Genomic DNA, 16640 nt, shown 5'->3' with positions numbered 1-16640 from the left:
GGCGCCTTGGGTCCCACTGACGTCACTCCCCGGGGTCACGGCCTGCCTTCTCTTCCACCGGCCCGCCGCAACCTGACGGAGGGGGCAGCCATGGGCTCGGGCGGTGTCCCGGGACAGCTGACGGGCCTAACTGTTTCCGGCAGCACTTCGTCTCCGGGGGGCTCACAGTAGCCTCAGAGACGCTTTTTGTACAAGACTCTACCAAGATGGCTTGGGATCCCCATACTCCCCCCACTCCCTATGTTTGTCACAGGTGAGAGGGCTTGTCCGGGAGGCCGCTGCAATGGCACTCTGGACGGTCTTCTCACCTACTCATAGTCGGGCACTAGTGTCAACAGCTATGGTCTCCCCTCACTCCTGACCAGGGGGGGGGGATCAATCTGCGGTCTGACATGGCACTGGGGACTGCTCCCATGGGCCATTTCAGACTTGTGCCTCCTGGGTTTCCGCAGTAGCTGCAGGATGGGGCTTGGGCTGCTGGTTCACATTTTAAAATGTGCCCCTTTATCACTACTAGTGGCCTTATTGTCTTTCCATGCTCCCATGATTACTTAACTGCCAGGTTAGCCGTTGCGGCAGTTTTCAATATTATTCCATGTTTTGTTTCAGATTGTCTTGTTGGTTTGGTGTTGAGTTTCCCTTCAAGGGATTTCCTCTCAGCTTTCAGCTCGAGGTATACGCATAAAAAAAAAAAAAAACGCACGTATGGCATACTCTCACATTTTCTGTATCATACGGTCACACACTCACCACTCGGCTCCCGGTCTGACTCTGCTTCAGTCGGGGCATGGCGCTCATGTTGTACCTTACTCATTCAGCGCAATATGATGTTAAACTAGGCAGAGGATCACCTTTTGTCTGACACGTCTTCAGCGGGGTCCTCCGCGTGTGCCGTTCTGACTCTTCTTCAGCACAACGGCATACACATAGTCTCCACAATTATTACTCTCCTCGCCACTCACACCCTCTAGTTGTTACTCCATACACCATGCTAATTGTCTCATATAAGGTTCACAGCTGAAATCAGGTCGTCGGACCGAGGCAGCATGCCGTCATACTGGGTGTGGACCATCCCCAAGCTAATGGAGGAGTTAAGGAGCAGGGCCATCCCCTTCCCAGCCTCAGCCAGGAAGGGTGAATTGTATAAACTGCTCAATGCCGACCTAGCCCCCAGGGGTAGTCAGGAAGCTGTTCAGGACCAGGTTTCAAGTGCCTCGCTGTCCCAGCTCCATACTATGATGGCTGACGTCCTAGCTTCAGTCGCTGGCTTCCAGGCCAGACTGGACCTCATGGACACTTCTAAGAGGGTCGAGTCTGCTCCAGCCACGGTCACTCCCACGGCCTCTACCTCCCAGGCTACGCCTACAGGTACGCCACAACCTCCACCCAACATCACCCCGGCACACCTTATCCCAGTGCCCATTAAGAAAGATATCCTTGAGGGCAAGTATGTCAACCTTGCTTCTCTCCTGATTGCCACAACGGATATCAAGGACACCAAAACTGTCGCCTGTGGTGAGCTGGCTTTGACATTTAAAAGCAAGGACGCCAGGCTCAACAGGTCCTTGAATGTCAAAGAGTTTGTTCTTGCTTTCGGCCTCTTCCGGGACGTTATCTGCTCAGTCAGCCCTAGCCGCAGGGTCGAGTTATACCTGTATCTCCACAGGGTAATCCAGATGGCTCATAAATACGGGGGTACCACGTTTTATGAGTCCTTTTCGGCCAAAGCAGCGGCAGCTTACACCGAGTTCAACTACGTGACCAATTGGGGGGTCGTAGATACGGAGCTCTATTGCGATCATTTCGCAGGCATGAAAGCTCCGTCCTGCGCTGAGTGCGGGCTTACCTCCCACTCAGCTAACTGGTGTCCTCGGAGCAGCGACCCAGGGGAGCCTAGCTCCAGCAGGGGCCCCAGCCCCCACGCCTCTGCACCTCAGAAAAACACAGCTGCTCTAGACAGGCTGGGCAGGCCGGTTAGGTTTCTGGGTAAATCCCTATCTGTAATAATTTTAATCTCTCCTCCTGTCAATACAGTAATTGTAGACTCCTGCACATATGCTTTACCTGTTACAGAGCCCACCCCAGCTCAATCTGCTCCCAGAAGGGCTCTCAGGCGTGACTAGGTGTGGTCCAGGTGCAGGTCCTGGCCGGGGTCCTCGCCTGTCACCCTGATCCCAACTGGGTCAGTTGGTTGGTGGCTGGGTTCTTTGACGGGTTCCACACGGGTTTGGTCGCCCTCCCCCAGTGTACTTACGAGTGCCACAACTTGGTGTCGGCTCTGGCGGACACAGAGGCGGTGTCCAATCTGATCAAATCCGAGCTGGAAAAAGGCTTCATGATTGGGCCTTTTGACACGCCCCCTTTCTGCTCTTGGAGAATCAGCCCACTGGGGCTCGCTACCGGGAAATTTAATAATAAAAAGAGATTAATTTACCATCTCTCTGCTCCTTATTCATCCGTCATACCCAGCATTAATGCTCTAATTCCGTCAGAGGAATTTTCAATGAAATATTCTTCCATTGACCAGGCAATACTAGTCATTCTTCAGCTAGGGGGGAACACCTGGTTGTCAAAAGCGGACATAACTGATGCTTTTAAGTTACTCCCTATTAGGCCAGACCTTTGGCAGTGGCATGGTGTTAAGTGGCTAAATAAGTACTATTTCGCCACCAAACTTACTTTTGGCGCGAAGAGTAGCCCGTGGCTCTTCGATCAGTTAGCCACAGCCCTACACTGGGCACTCCAACACGTCACCAACTGCAAACACACCATACATTACCTTGACGATTTCTTGCTGCTTGAGCGCCCTAACCATACTCCTAGCAACCTCTCCTCTCTGCTGGCTTTGTTTAAAGAGATTGGGGTCCCTGTCCCACCACATAAAACAGAGGGTCCTACCACCCAATTTGTCTTCCTGGGTATCATCCTAGATACCGCAAATATGCAGGCAAGACTACCTCAGGGAGCGACTCCACAGCCTCTGCAGGTGTCGCACGGTGTCCAGAGTCGAGCTACAAAGCCTCCTGGGAATGATGGCTTTCTACATGAGGATCATACCTCAGGGGAGAGCATTCATTTCCAGGCTCCTGGACCTTCTTCCCTCCGTCTCTGGCCAGATGTTCATATCGACAACGAAGCCATGGCAGATTTGCTTATGTGGGCCAATTTTTATATAATTGGAACAGGGTTTCTTTCTTCACTCCTGCAGCATCAGAACTGTCCCCCACAGTGCTGTCCGATGCCTCAGCACTCGGGTTCGCAGCCATACATGACAATCGGTGGCTGGCAGGCCCTTGGCCTCAAGAGATCGGTAAAATCCTGGGGTTTAAAGAAACCTCAGCGCTCTTTGAGATATATCCCATTGTAGCAGCCGCTGCAGTATGGGGGCATTCTTGGTGTAACACGACTGTTCGCTTCATATGCGACAACACGGCCACAGTCGATATTCTGAACAAAGGGCACTCTAAGTCTCCTCACATCATGCGCTTCGTCAGGAAGTTCTTGTTACTATCACTCGAGCACAACTTTCACTTCACCATCGAACACATTGAGGGTAGACTAAATGTTGCAGCTGACATTGTCCCGCGCTAATTTCAGGCTGTTCTTTCAGGTTCTACCAGGAGCAGATTGAACCGGAGCCACGGTCCCCCCGATCCAGCAACTGACGGCCTAGCCACTTACACATCAGTAGCTAACGCTTTAATTAGAGGTTCCTTAGCACCCAGCACGATTCGGCCTTACGATTCTGCTCTGGCGTCTTTCACTTCCTTCATGCACAACTTAGGTCTACCTGCCACAATCTCGGTGCATTCTTCCCTAGCGTTTGTTGGGTTTTGCCACTCCTCCTTACACTTGTCCCATAACACCATCAACTGCACCTAACGGGTCTTCAGCACCACAGGTCTTTTCTGCACCCTAACGCACCGTCACTGCTTTCTGCACATCCCATCAAGGCAGCCCTCAGAGGTGTGTCACTCTTGTCACTTCATAGGTCACCTTCTCGCGCACCTGTCACCGGCGAACTCTTCAGGGCCATGTGCACCCTCTTAGACACTCACCCGTTCGGTCTTCAGCTAAGCACGATCATCAAAGCGGCCATTCACCTCGCTTTCTATGGCTTCCTCAGGCCAGGTGAGTTCACACGTCTCGGTCACAGATCACCAGGCCTGACCCTAGGCCAATTGTCACCCCATGGCCCAGGTTTCACTCTCACTCTCTTAGCCACCAAAACCTGCAGGTGGGGAGCGTCTGTCCGCTATTTTCCCACGTCACATCGTTGGTGCCTGGTAGCTTCCCTATCGGCCCTACTGACCCTGTTGTGGGGGCAAGCTGCCGACAGTCCTCTTCTACCTGTCGGCGGCCAGGCTTTGACAACGTCGCAATTCATTAAACACGTCCGGTCACTCGTCACCATGTTGGGTAAGGACTCTACAGGCATCACAGGTCACTCTTTTAAGATTGGCGCGGCCTCGGCTGCTTCCAGACACAACGTTCCAGCTCATGTGATCAAGAAACCGGGTCGTTGGAATTCTGCTTGCTTTCACCGTTATGTGCTTGACCCCTCGATGGAAATGGCAAATGTGTTCAAAATATTGGCTCTGTAAACTTCAAATAAAATCAAGTTGCACCCTATTTCTGACTCTTTGCCCTCTATAGGCGTACCCACGGGCACGGTATTTGGGCACACCTCAACCGCTGTTTCCTGCTTCTTGTTATTGTTCCAGGTTCCAGATGGTTCGAGGTTCAGGTCGGTAAGTCATTCTAAATATTTTTCTTCCTCAGGTTATTAATTCACGGCTCTTCGAGCCACGACCACAAGTTGAAAGCCTAATTGGCTGCATTTGTGGGAGTGGCGTAGGGTATAAAACCACACCTCTCCCACAGGTAGGGGAGTGTGTATCGTTGGCAACACCCATCTTACCCTCCCCTTTTTCTCCTTTCTTTCGAGAAACATTCTATCACAATCCATGATCCCTTATCAGGGTATGCCCTCTATAGGCGTACCCACGGGCACAGTATTTGGGCACACCTCAGCCGCTGTTTCCTGCTTCTTGTTATTGTTCCAGGTTCCAGATGGTTCAGGTCGGTAAGTCGTTCTAAATATGTTTCTTCCTCAGGTTATTCATTCACGGCTCTTCGAGCCACGACCACAAATATATATTTTTTTATTTATTTTTTGTTTTGTTTCGGAGAATATGTTATTAAAAAACCAAAAGGTATCATTATAGTAGTTATGGCTATTATAGGGCGAGGAGGAAAAAACAAGAGTGTAAAAGCAAAAAATTGTCAGGACAAGTGGATCGTCATGAGGTACAAGTAGATTTTGCTTCATTTTAGTCCTGTTGACAAGTAATTTTTTATAAAATTTCCACACCCCTGTAATAGTATCACACACTGTGCCCCCTAAATATAATTGTATCACTCACCATGCCGTCTAAATATAGTAGTATTACACTGTGCCTTCTAATAGTGTCACACAATAGTGTTCTGCAGAGCACATTTAGGTGGCTTAGCCTGTACTATATGAATGACTTACAACAGTGTTCCCTAATCTGTGGATCTCCAGCTTTTGCAAAACTACAAAACAAAGTTTTGGGTTGGGGAACATTAGTTTATGGGAACTGCCTGCCATGGTCTAAACTCCATCCATAGTGGCAGTGTAGGAAATCTGCTGTTTATTATATGGTGCACAAATCTGACGTGCCTGACCTTTCCTTATTACAACTACAAAAAGATCAGACTGCCAGGACTCTGGTCTGTCAGGACCAGACCGCAGCATCAGGAGCTGACACCAGTCTCTAGGAGAGGAGTAAGGACACTGTAGGATCCATACATGGTTCTGTTAACTGAGCCAGTGTTACAGTGCCTTCTGTGCTCTGCTAACACAGTCCCTGTTCTGCCACTAACCAGGGCCATCATTAATGTGGGGCAAAAATGAGCAGTTTCTTGGGCCCCCAGGAAACATTTTGCCCTGTGTCAAAGACTGCCCTGGTTAAACGCCATATTAATGTTTCCCTTTTTTAATTTGTTCCAAACATGTCAATAAAAGTTTCCAATGACTTTTCTACTTAGTTTTTACCTGTGTCTCTTACGTTTAGGTGTTTTGTATTATTATAAATATGATGGGAATTACGGGTAATTAAAATACACAAAATCACAGTTTTGGAATGCTAAATATCTTCAATGGGCACTGTCATGTGCATAAAGTGTTCTATATTATGTAAATTATAATGTTCTATGTATCTTTATAATATACATTGGTTAAAAATGTAGGAAGTAAGGGCGAGACAAGCAGGGCACTGTCCGTGCTCCTGGCTTTTCAATCAGCCTGTTCTGTGCACTGAGGCTCCGTGACACGCTCCCGGCTCACAGAGCTGCCCGATAGAAAAGCCAGGAGCCTGCACAAAAAAACGTTTTTGCAAAAGACGGTTACACTTTCACAGTAATTATGAGAGCAAGCGGTGATTTACCTTTTGTGGTACCAGAGATAATGTGTAGCTTATGTGATTGTAGGTGTTTTATCAGATCCCAAGGAAGAGGAAATAACACCACAGTTAAAGAGGACTAGAAGTGATGCCAGCTTTGTACAGAGACGTTCACACCATCGTAGCCCAGCAGAGGCTCAAAGATTAAGAACTCACAGGTTCTCTATTAATGGCCACTTCTATAATCATAAGGTATTTATCAACATATGTTTGCATTTCTTACTTGTAAGGATTTCTTCTTGAGAGAACACTGGTCCTGAAACTCTATTCCTGATGGTGGACATGACTGAAAATCCTGGCAAGGCTGTCAAATTTGTATTATGGTTTTAGCAAATAAACAAAATGTATTTAATATTTAGTCTTTCCAATATACTTTCTATATGAAGATTTTTAGAGTAGATAAAGATCTATGCTGGTCATGTCATTGTTTAAGTTAAGAGGCGGGGGGGGGGATTTAGACAGAGTTTTTGTGTCATCCGTGTGCATACATTTTCACATCTATTACTAATTTGCTATTTTTCTTAATCTCTCAAACATTTGTCAGCACCATGCTTTCAACAAAAGGGACTAGCTAGGCATTTTACACTGGATGTTCATGCAATGGTAATGAACTTATCATGTGTGAAATTTGCATAGTAATACAGAAACCTATTGCAAACCTTGAGCCAAAAATTTGCAAATATATACCACCCCAAGCAGAGCTCAATATTAATCTCACAGGCTTTATTCTTGTACTTGCGCAAAATAATGCAAATTTTTTATAAATGTCCCTCAACTTTGCGAAATTTTACCAAAAAAAGAAAAATGATTTTGGCGATTTTGGATTGGCCAATTGTATAAAGTATAAGGGAGCCTCCCTAATCTGCCACAGCATATGATGTTGTGGAGATCGAGTATGTCTGCCTGACCATTTTGTTCTTTGAGAGAGAAGCTGCCGACAAAGCCATCTGGCAAATGTTTACCCCTCCTCTCATAATTGAAAACACATAAACAGAGCTGTAGGCCGAATGAACGTTCAGCCAACTACTATTGATGGTGTATGGCCATGTTTGACTTTTCTCAATGCTGTGCCTTGGTATTATTCATTGACTGTAGCTCTGTTATAAACTACAAGTACAGTGGTCCCTCAACATACGATGGTAATCCATTGCAAATGAACCATCGTTTGTTGAAACCATCGTATGTTGAGGGATCCGTGCAATGTAAAGAATAGGAAGTTGTACTCGCCTGTCCCCGCTGCTCCGGACTGTCACTGCTCATCACGCTGCCATCATCGCTGTGGCCATGTCCCCGTGGTGTCCCTGCCGCTCTGGAACGTCTCTGCTGCCCGGGTACTTCACTCTCACGTCGCCGTCATCATGTCACTATGCACGCCGCTCCTATTGGATGATGGGACAGCGCGCGCTGCGACGTGATGACGACGATGGAGAGCGTCGGCAAAGGAGGGGATCCCGAAGAGGACGTTCCGGAGCCTCGAGGACAGGTAGGAGACCATCACCGGAGCACAAGGGGCACCGTAAACGCCTATCCAGTGGCAGCTGAAGCAGTCAGCGCTGCCAGATAGCCGTTTATGCCATGGCCCCGACATACAAAAGCATCGTATATTGATGCTGCCTTCAACATGCGATGGCCTCTGAGAGGCCATTGCATGTTGAAATTATCGTATGTCAGGGCCATCGTAGGTCGGGGGGTCACTGTATCAACTAAGAGTCCTTTTAGACAGGCGGGTGACTGCCTGATATGAGTGCTGCCATCTTTTTCGTTCATGGGTAAAATGGGCACTGTGTGCTGCCTGGTGATGTATTTGTTCTTGAAAAGAATGGAAATTTATGTATCTGCTAAATGTTTTAGACAATGCTGATTCTTGTTTATCTGAAATATGCCTACTGTCTATATACAGGACCCGGTGCAGAGCCTCCAGTGCTGAACAAAAGCTGATAGCGAGGAAACTGCACCAGAATTAATCTTTGCTCAAATAGTATAGTGTTATTATGCATCATGAGCATCAAAGAAAAACAGCAGGACAGCAAACCATAAGCTTTTTTTTATAGCTCTGTAACATATGTTTTGTTCACATACAGTGGGGCAAAAAAGTATTTAGTCAGCCACCAATTGTGCAAGTTCTCCCACTTAAAAAGATGAGAGGCCTGTAATTTTCATCATAGGTACACTTCAACTATTGAGATATAATGAGAAAAAAAATCCATAAAATCACATTGTCTGATTTTTAAAGACTTTATTTGCAAATTGTGGTGGGAAATGAGTATTTGGTCACCTACAAACAAGCAAGATTTCTGGCTCTCACAGACCTGTAACTTCTTCTTTAAGAGTCTCCTCTGTCCTCTACTCGTTACCTGTATTAATGGCTCCTGTTTGAACTTGTTATCAGTATAAAAGACACCTGTTCACATCCTCACAGTCACACTCCAAACTCTACTATGGCCAAGATGAAAGAACTGTCGAAGGACACCAGAAACAAAATTGTAGACCTGCACCAGGCTAGGTAGACTGAATCTGCAATAGGCAAGCAGCTTGGTGTGAAGAAATCAACTGTGGGAGCAATTATTAGAAAATGGAAGACATACAAAAACACTGATAATCTCCCTTGATCTGGGGTTCCATGCAAGATCTCACTCCGTGGTGTCAAAATGATCACAATAGGGACCTAGTGAATGACCTGCAGAGAGCTAGAACCAAAGTAACAAAGGCTACCATCAGTAATACACTACGCTGCCAGGGACTCAAATCATGCAGTGCCAGACATGCCCCCCTGCTTAAGCCAGTACATGTCCGGGCCCATCTGAAGTTTGGTAGAAAGCATTTGGATGATCCAGAAGAGGACTGGGAGAATGTCATATGGTCAGATGAAACCAAAGTAGAACTTTTTGGTGAAAACTGAACTCGTCGTGTTTGGAGGAGAAAGAATGCTGAGTTGCATCCAAAGAACACCATACCTACTGTGAAGCATGGGTGTGGAAACATCATGCTTTGGGGCTGTTTTTCTGCCAAGGGACCTGAAAGACTGATCTGTGCAAAGGAAAGAATGAATGGGGCCATGTATCCTGAGATTTTGAGTGAAAACCTCCTTCCATCAGCAAGGGCATTGAAGATGAAACATGGCTGGGTCTTTCAGCATGACAATGATCCCAAACACACCACCCGGGGAATGGAGAAGTGGCTTTGTAAGAAGCATTTCAAGGTCATGGAGTGGTCTAGCCAGTCTCCAGATCTCAAACCCATAGAAAACCTTTGGAGGGAGTTGAAAGTCCATGTTGTCCAGCGACAGCCCCAAAACATGACTGCTCAAGAGGAGATCTGCATGGAGGAATGGGCCAAAATACCAGCAACAGTGTGTGAAAACCTTGTGAAGACTTACAGAAAACGTTTGAACTCTGTCATTGCCGACAAAGGGTATATAACAAAGTATTGAGATTAACTTTTGTTATTGACCAAATACTTATTTTCCACAGTAATTTGCAAATAAATTCTTAAAAAATCAGACAATGTGCTTTTATGGATTTTTGTTCTCATTATGTCTCTCATAGTTGAGGTATACCTATGATGAAAATTACAGGCCTCTCATCATTTTCAGTATGAGAACTTGCACAATTGGTGGCTGACTAAATACTTTTTTACCCCACTGTATTCAAAGGGTATCACATTCCTTATATGCCTTCAGGTTATTATTAGATTGCAGTAGCTGCTGAAGCGTAACCAGAAAAAAATAGCAGGGAATAAAAACATTAAGCAGACATATTGCTTTGTATGTACAGGATAAGAGGTCAAAAAGCAGATTTCCTTGATGCTGCTGACATACAACACTGATCTGTTTCTTTTTAGACTTCTGTGTTTACGCCAGCATATGGCTCTGTGACAAATGTTCGTGTCACTAGTACCATGAACACACTGGAAGTATTAAACCTGCTGCTGAGGAAGTTCAGGGTAAGCTGAAATTGTAGAGAATCACTATAAAGTACAATTCAGTCTGTTACGTGAATCAGCAGTTTAAATTAATTAAAAAAAATTGTAAGTTTGTTTAAGTTGTTTTCCATATGTTGATTCTTGTAGGTGGAAAATAGCTCCTCAGAATTTGGACTATACCTTGTTCACGAGAATGGAGGTACATTAAGATTTAGATTACATAAAGTAAACTACAGATGTTATCCAAAGCTTTCTCCCTGTTAGACAACTTTAGTAAATGCAACCACAGAAGCAAAGCCATTTATACAACACTACTTTAAAATGCGGTAGAATATTAACACACTGCCGATCCACACCGAGCATACTTGTCATGCTGATTGTACAGGCAGTGTGCCCATGTAATCGGGATTGGGGGCGACAGCTGATCTCCACCAGTTGGCCCTGTCCATATAATATGTTGAACAATTAAAGTTATGACTGCTAAAACGCAGAGGGAAAATGATAATATACTTCTGGCCCTTAAAAGGTATACAGGGTGATTAAAAAAGGATGGTGCAAATGATAGTCTCAGTATTTCTAACTGAGAGAACATTACACGATTGTGTTAATGTGAAAGAACACATCTATAGAAGTTTTATCTATACACTACAAATGTTCAATGTAAAATTAATTGGTGACACAGCAAATTTCTATGCGGTAATCCAGTTTTGTCTGGAATATCCTCAGATATGTACTCCACTATTTCGTGATGCATTGGTTGTTTAGATTTTATGGGGCCAGCACAACATTAAATCAGTATAGTTTCATTCAGGTATTGTTGAACATCCAAATGGAAATGCTTAGGTGCACCATCTACTGACTTCATTAGGACGATCTTTATCTATCTGTGGCATAAGCTATTCCTTTAATTTGTCCAGGTAGAAGTGACCAGTGACAGTATACTTGGCAAAAATTATGGGACTGTAGACTGTGGGCCTGCTTATTGCACAGAACACATTTACTTTGAGTCCTTCATATGCTTGAAAAGGACACGTTTTTTTTGCAGCCCAAATTCTATTGTCGAAGCTAAAGATGAGCGAATCGAATACGACGAATCCAAATTCGTTATGAATTTCATAAAAAATTTGATCCGTAACGAATCCGAATATCGCCACGATTCATTTAACGAATCGCACCATGGACTCCATTTTCTGCAGGCTGGGGGGTTAAAATGGCGGATCCACATGTGAGGACATGGGGCAAGGAATTCTGGGAAGGTGTAATGGGGGAATGACCCTGAATCACATGGTGGCATGCAGCCTATCAGCAGCCAGCCAGCCCCTATGATGTCACAGCCCTATATAATCGGCAGCCATTGCTGCACCCAGGCATTTCAGCGTTTTTTTGCAGAGAGAGAGCAGACTGTGTGTGTTCTAGATAAAAAAAAGAGCTTTACAGCAGCAATTCACCACAGGCATTTCAGCGTTTTTTTGCAGAGAGAGATCAGACAGTGGCCCTCATTGTTACGCCGAGCGCTCCGGGTCCCCGCTCCTCCCCGGAGCGCTCGCTACACTCTCCTCACTGCAGCGCTCCGGTCAGATCCACTGACCCGGGGCGCTGCGATACCGCCTCCAGCCGGGATGCGATTCGCGATGCGGGTAGCGCCCGCTCGCGATGCGCACCCCGGCTCCCGTACCTGACTCGCTCTCCGTCGGTCCTGTCCCGGCGCGCGCGGCCCCGCTCCCTAGGGCGCGCGCGCCCCGGGTCTTTGCGATTTAAAGGGCCACTGCGCCGCTGATTGGCGCAGTGGTTCCAATTAGTGTGATCACCTGTGCACTTCCCTATATCACCTCACTTCCCCTGCACTTCCTTGCCGGATCTTGTTGCCATCGTGCCAGTGAAAGCGTTTCCTTGTGTGTTCCTAGCCTGTGTTCCAGACCTCCTGCCGTTGCCCCTGACTACGATCCTTGCTGCCTGCCCCGACCTTCTGCTACGTCCGACCTTGCTTCTGTCTACTCCCTTGTACCGCGCCTATCTTCAGCAGCCAGAGAGGTTGAGCCGTTGCTAGTGGATACGACCTGGTCACTACCGCCGCAGCAAGACCATCCCGCTTTGCGGCGGGCTCTGGTGAAAACCAGTAGTGACTTAGAACCGATCCACTAGCACGGTCCACGCCAATCCCTCTCTGGCACAGAGGATCCACTACCTGCCAGCCGGCATCGTGACAGTAGATCCGGCCATGGATCCCGCTGAAGTTCCTCTGCCAGTTGTCGCTGACCTCACCACGGTGGTCGCCCAGCAGTCACAACAGATAGCGCAACAAGGCCAACAGCTGTCTCAACTGACCGTTATGCTACAGCAGTTACTACCACAGCTTCAGCAATCATCTCCTCCGCCAGCTCCTGCACCTCCTCCGCAGCGAGTGGCCGCTTCTGGTCTACGACTATCCTTGCCGGATAAATTTGATGGGGACTCTAAGTTTTGCCGTGGCTTTCTTTCCCAATGTTCCCTGCACTTGGAGATGATGTCGGACCAGTTTCCCACTGAAAGGTCTAAGGTGGCTTTCGTAGTCAGCCTTCTGTCTGGAAAAGCCCTGTCTTGGGCCACACCGCTCTGGGACCGCAATGACCCCGTCACTGCCTCTGTACACTCCTTCTTCTCGGAAATTCGAAGTGTCTTTGAGGAACCTGCCCGAGCCTCTTCTGCTGAGACTGCCCTGTTGAACCTGGTCCAGGGTAATTCTTCCGTTGGCGAGTATGCCGTACAATTCCGTACTCTTGCTTCAGAATTATCCTGGAATAATGAGGCCCTCTGCGCGACCTTTAAAAAAGGCCTATCCAGCAACATTAAAGATGTTCTGGCCGCACGAGAAATCCCTGCTAATCTACATGAACTCATTCACCTAGCCACTCGCATTGACATGCGTTTTTCCGAAAGGCGTCAGGAGCTCCGCCAGGATATGGACTCTGTTCGCACGAGGCGTTTCTTCTCCCCGGCTCCTCTCTCCTCTGGTCCCCTGCAATCTGTTCCTGTGCCTCCCGCCGTGGAGGCTATGCAGGTCGACCGGTCTCGCCTGACACCTCAAGAGAGGACACGACGCAGCATGGAGAATCTCTGCCTGTACTGTGCTAGTACCGAACACTTCCTGAAGGATTGTCCTATCCGTCCTCCCCGCCTGGAAAGACGTACGCTGACTCCGCACAAAGGTGAGACAGTCCTTGATGTCTACTCTGCTTCTCCACGTCTTACTGTGCCTGTGCGGATACCTGCCTCTGCCTTCTCCTTCTCTACTATGGCCTTCTTGGACTCCGGATCTGCAGGAAATTTTATTTTGGCCTCTCTCGTCAACAGGTTCAACATCCCGGTGACCAGTCTCGCCAGACCCCTCTACATCAATTGTGTAAACAATGAAAGATTGGACTGTACCATACGTTTCCGCACGGAGCCCCTTCTAATGTGCATCGGATCTCATCACGAGAAGATTGAACTTTTGGTCCTCCCCAATTGCACTTCTGAAATTCTCCTTGGACTTCCCTGGCTTCAACTTCATTCCCCAACCCTGGATTGGTCCACCGGGGAGATCAAGAGTTGGGGGCCCTCTTGTTCCAAGGACTGCCTAAAACCGGTTCCCAGTAACCCTTGCCGTGACTCTGTGGTTCCTCCTGTAACCGGTCTCCCTAAGGCCTATATGGACTTTGCGGATGTTTTTTGCAAAAAACAAGCTGAGACTCTACCTCCTCACAGGCCTTATGATTGTCCTATCGACCTCCTCCCGGGCACTACTCCACCCCGGGGCAGAATTTATCCTCTGTCCGCCCCAGAGACTCTTGCCATGTCTGAATACGTCCAGGAAAATTTAAAAAAGGGCTTTATCCGTAAATCCTCCTCTCCTGCCGGAGCCGGATTTTTCTTTGTGTCCAAAAAAGATGGCTCTCTACGTCCTTGCATTGACTACCGCGGTCTTAATAAAATCACGGTTAAGAACCGCTACCCCCTACCCCTCATCTCTGAACTCTTTGATCGCCTCCAAGGTGCCCACATCTTTACCAAACTGGACTTAAGAGGTGCTTATAATCTCATCCGCATCAGAGAGGGGGATGAATGGAAAACGGCATTTAACACCAGAGATGGACACTTTGAGTATCTGGTCATGCCCTTTGGCCTGTGCAACGCCCCTGCCGTCTTCCAAGACTTTGTTAATGAAATTTTTCGTGATCTCTTATACTCCTGTGTTGTTGTATATCTGGACGATATCCTGATTTTTTCTGCCAATCTAGAAGAACACCGCCAGCATGTCCGTATGGTTCTTCAGAGACTTCGTGACAATCAACTCTATGCCAAAATAGAGAAATGTCTGTTTGAATGCCAATCTCTTCCTTTCCTAGGATACTTGGTCTCTGGCCAGGGACTACAAATGGATCCAGACAAACTCTCTGCCGTCTTAGATTGGCCACGCCCCTCCGGACTCCGTGCTATCCAACGTTTTTTGGGGTTCGCCAATTATTACAGGCAATTTATTCCACATTTTTCTACCGTTGTGGCTCCTATCGTGGCTTTAACCAAAAAAAATGCCGATCCCAAGTCTTGGCCTCCTCAAGCGGAAGACGCCTTTAAACGGCTCAAGTCTGCCTTTTCTTCGGCTCCCGTGCTCTCCAGACCTGACCCATCTAAACCCTTCCTATTGGAGGTTGATGCCTCCTCAGTGGGAGCTGGAGCTGTCCTTCTACAAAAAAATTATTCCGGGCATGCTGTTACTTGTGGTTTTTTTTCTAGGACCTTCTCTCCGGCGGAGAGGAACTACTCCATCGGGGATCGAGAGCTTCTAGCCATTAAATTAGCACTTGAGGAATGGAGGCATCTGCTGGAGGGATCAAGATTTCCAGTTATTATTTACACCGATCACAAGAACCTCTCCTACCTCCAGTCTGCCCAACGGCTGAATCCTCGCCAGGCCAGGTGGTCTCTGTTCTTTGCCCGATTTAATTTTGAAATTCACTTTCGGCCTGCCGATAAGAACATTAGGGCCGATGCTCTCTCTCGTTCCTCGGATGCTTCTGAAGTTGAACTCTCTCCGCAACACATCATTCCTCCTGACTGCCTGATTTCCACTTCTCCAGCCTCCATCAGGCAAACTCCTCCAGGAAAGACCTTTGTTTCTCCACGCCAACGCCTCGGAATCCTCAAATGGGGTCACTCCTCCCATCTCGCAGGTCATGCGGGCATCAAGAAATCTGTGCAACTCATCTCTCGCTTCTATTGGTGGCCGACTCTAGAGACGGATGTTGTGGACTTTGTGCGAGCCTGCACTATCTGTGCCCGGGATAAGACTCCTCGCCAGAAGCCCGCTGGTTTTCTTCATCCTCTGCCTGTCCCCGAACAGCCTTGGTCTCTGATTGGTATGGATTTTATTACTGACTTACCCCCTTCCCGTGGCAACACTGTTATTTGGGTGGTCGTTGATCGATTCTCCAAAATGGCACATTTCATCCCTCTTCCTGGTCTTCCTTCAGCGCCTCAGTTGGCTAAACAATTTTTTGTACACATTTTTCGTCTTCACGGGTTGCCTACGCAGATCGTCTCGGATAGAGGCGTCCAATTCGTGTCTAAATTCTGGAGGGCTCTCTGTAAACAACTCAAGATTAAATTAAATTTTTCTTCTGCATATCATCCTCAATCCAATGGACAAGTAGAAAGAATTAACCAGGTCTTGGGTGATTATTTACGACATTTTGTTTCCTCCCGCCAGGATGACTGGGCAGATCTTCTACCATGGGCCGAATTCTCGTATAACTTCAGAGTCTCTGAATCTTCCTCCAAATCCCCTTTTTTCGTGGTGTACGGCCGTCACCCTCTTCCCCCCCTCCCTACCCCCTTGCCCTCTGGTCTGCCCGCTGTGGATGAAATTTCTCGTGATCTTTCCATCATATGGAGAGAGACCCAAAATTCTCTCTTACAGGCTTCATCACGCATGAAGAGGTTCGCGGATAAGAAAAGAAGAGCTCCTCCCATTTTTTCCCCTGGAGACAAGGTATGGCTCTCCCCTAAATATGTCCGCTTCCGTGTCCCTAGCTACAAGTTGGGACCACGCTATCTTGGTCCTTTCAAAATTTTGTGCCAGATTAATCCTGTCTCTTACAAACTTCTTCTTCCTCCTTCTCTTCGTATTCCTAATGCCTTTCACGTTTCTCTTCTTAAACCACTTATCATCAACCGTTTCTCTCCCAAATCTGTTCCTCCCACTCCTGTTTCCGGCTC

At 47.4% G+C, this 16640-nt stretch overlaps 1 protein-coding gene across 6 annotated transcripts in view; it reads left to right on the top strand.

The window, feature by feature from the left end:
• The window catches only part of RASSF4 (Ras association domain family member 4), a 227586-nt gene that overhangs the window by 185176 nt on the left and 25770 nt on the right, over nt 1-16640 (top strand). For all 6 annotated transcript variants that reach the window (XR_008846489.1, XM_056531234.1, XM_056531233.1 and 3 more), the window contains 3 exons: nt 6514-6677; nt 10326-10427; nt 10554-10605. Coding sequence is in view for 5 of the 6 variants with exons in the window: in XM_056531234.1 (XP_056387209.1) it covers nt 6514-6677; nt 10326-10427; nt 10554-10605 (318 nt within the window). In the remaining variant the exon portion in view is untranslated. The remainder of the gene's footprint in view (nt 1-6513; nt 6678-10325; nt 10428-10553; nt 10606-16640) is intronic.

The sequence above is a fragment of the Hyla sarda genome, chromosome 7 (genome assembly GCF_029499605.1).
Source record: "Hyla sarda isolate aHylSar1 chromosome 7, aHylSar1.hap1, whole genome shotgun sequence".
NCBI classification, from domain to species: domain Eukaryota; kingdom Metazoa; phylum Chordata; class Amphibia; order Anura; family Hylidae; genus Hyla; species Hyla sarda.
This window is presented reverse-complemented; position numbering and strand designations above follow the sequence as displayed.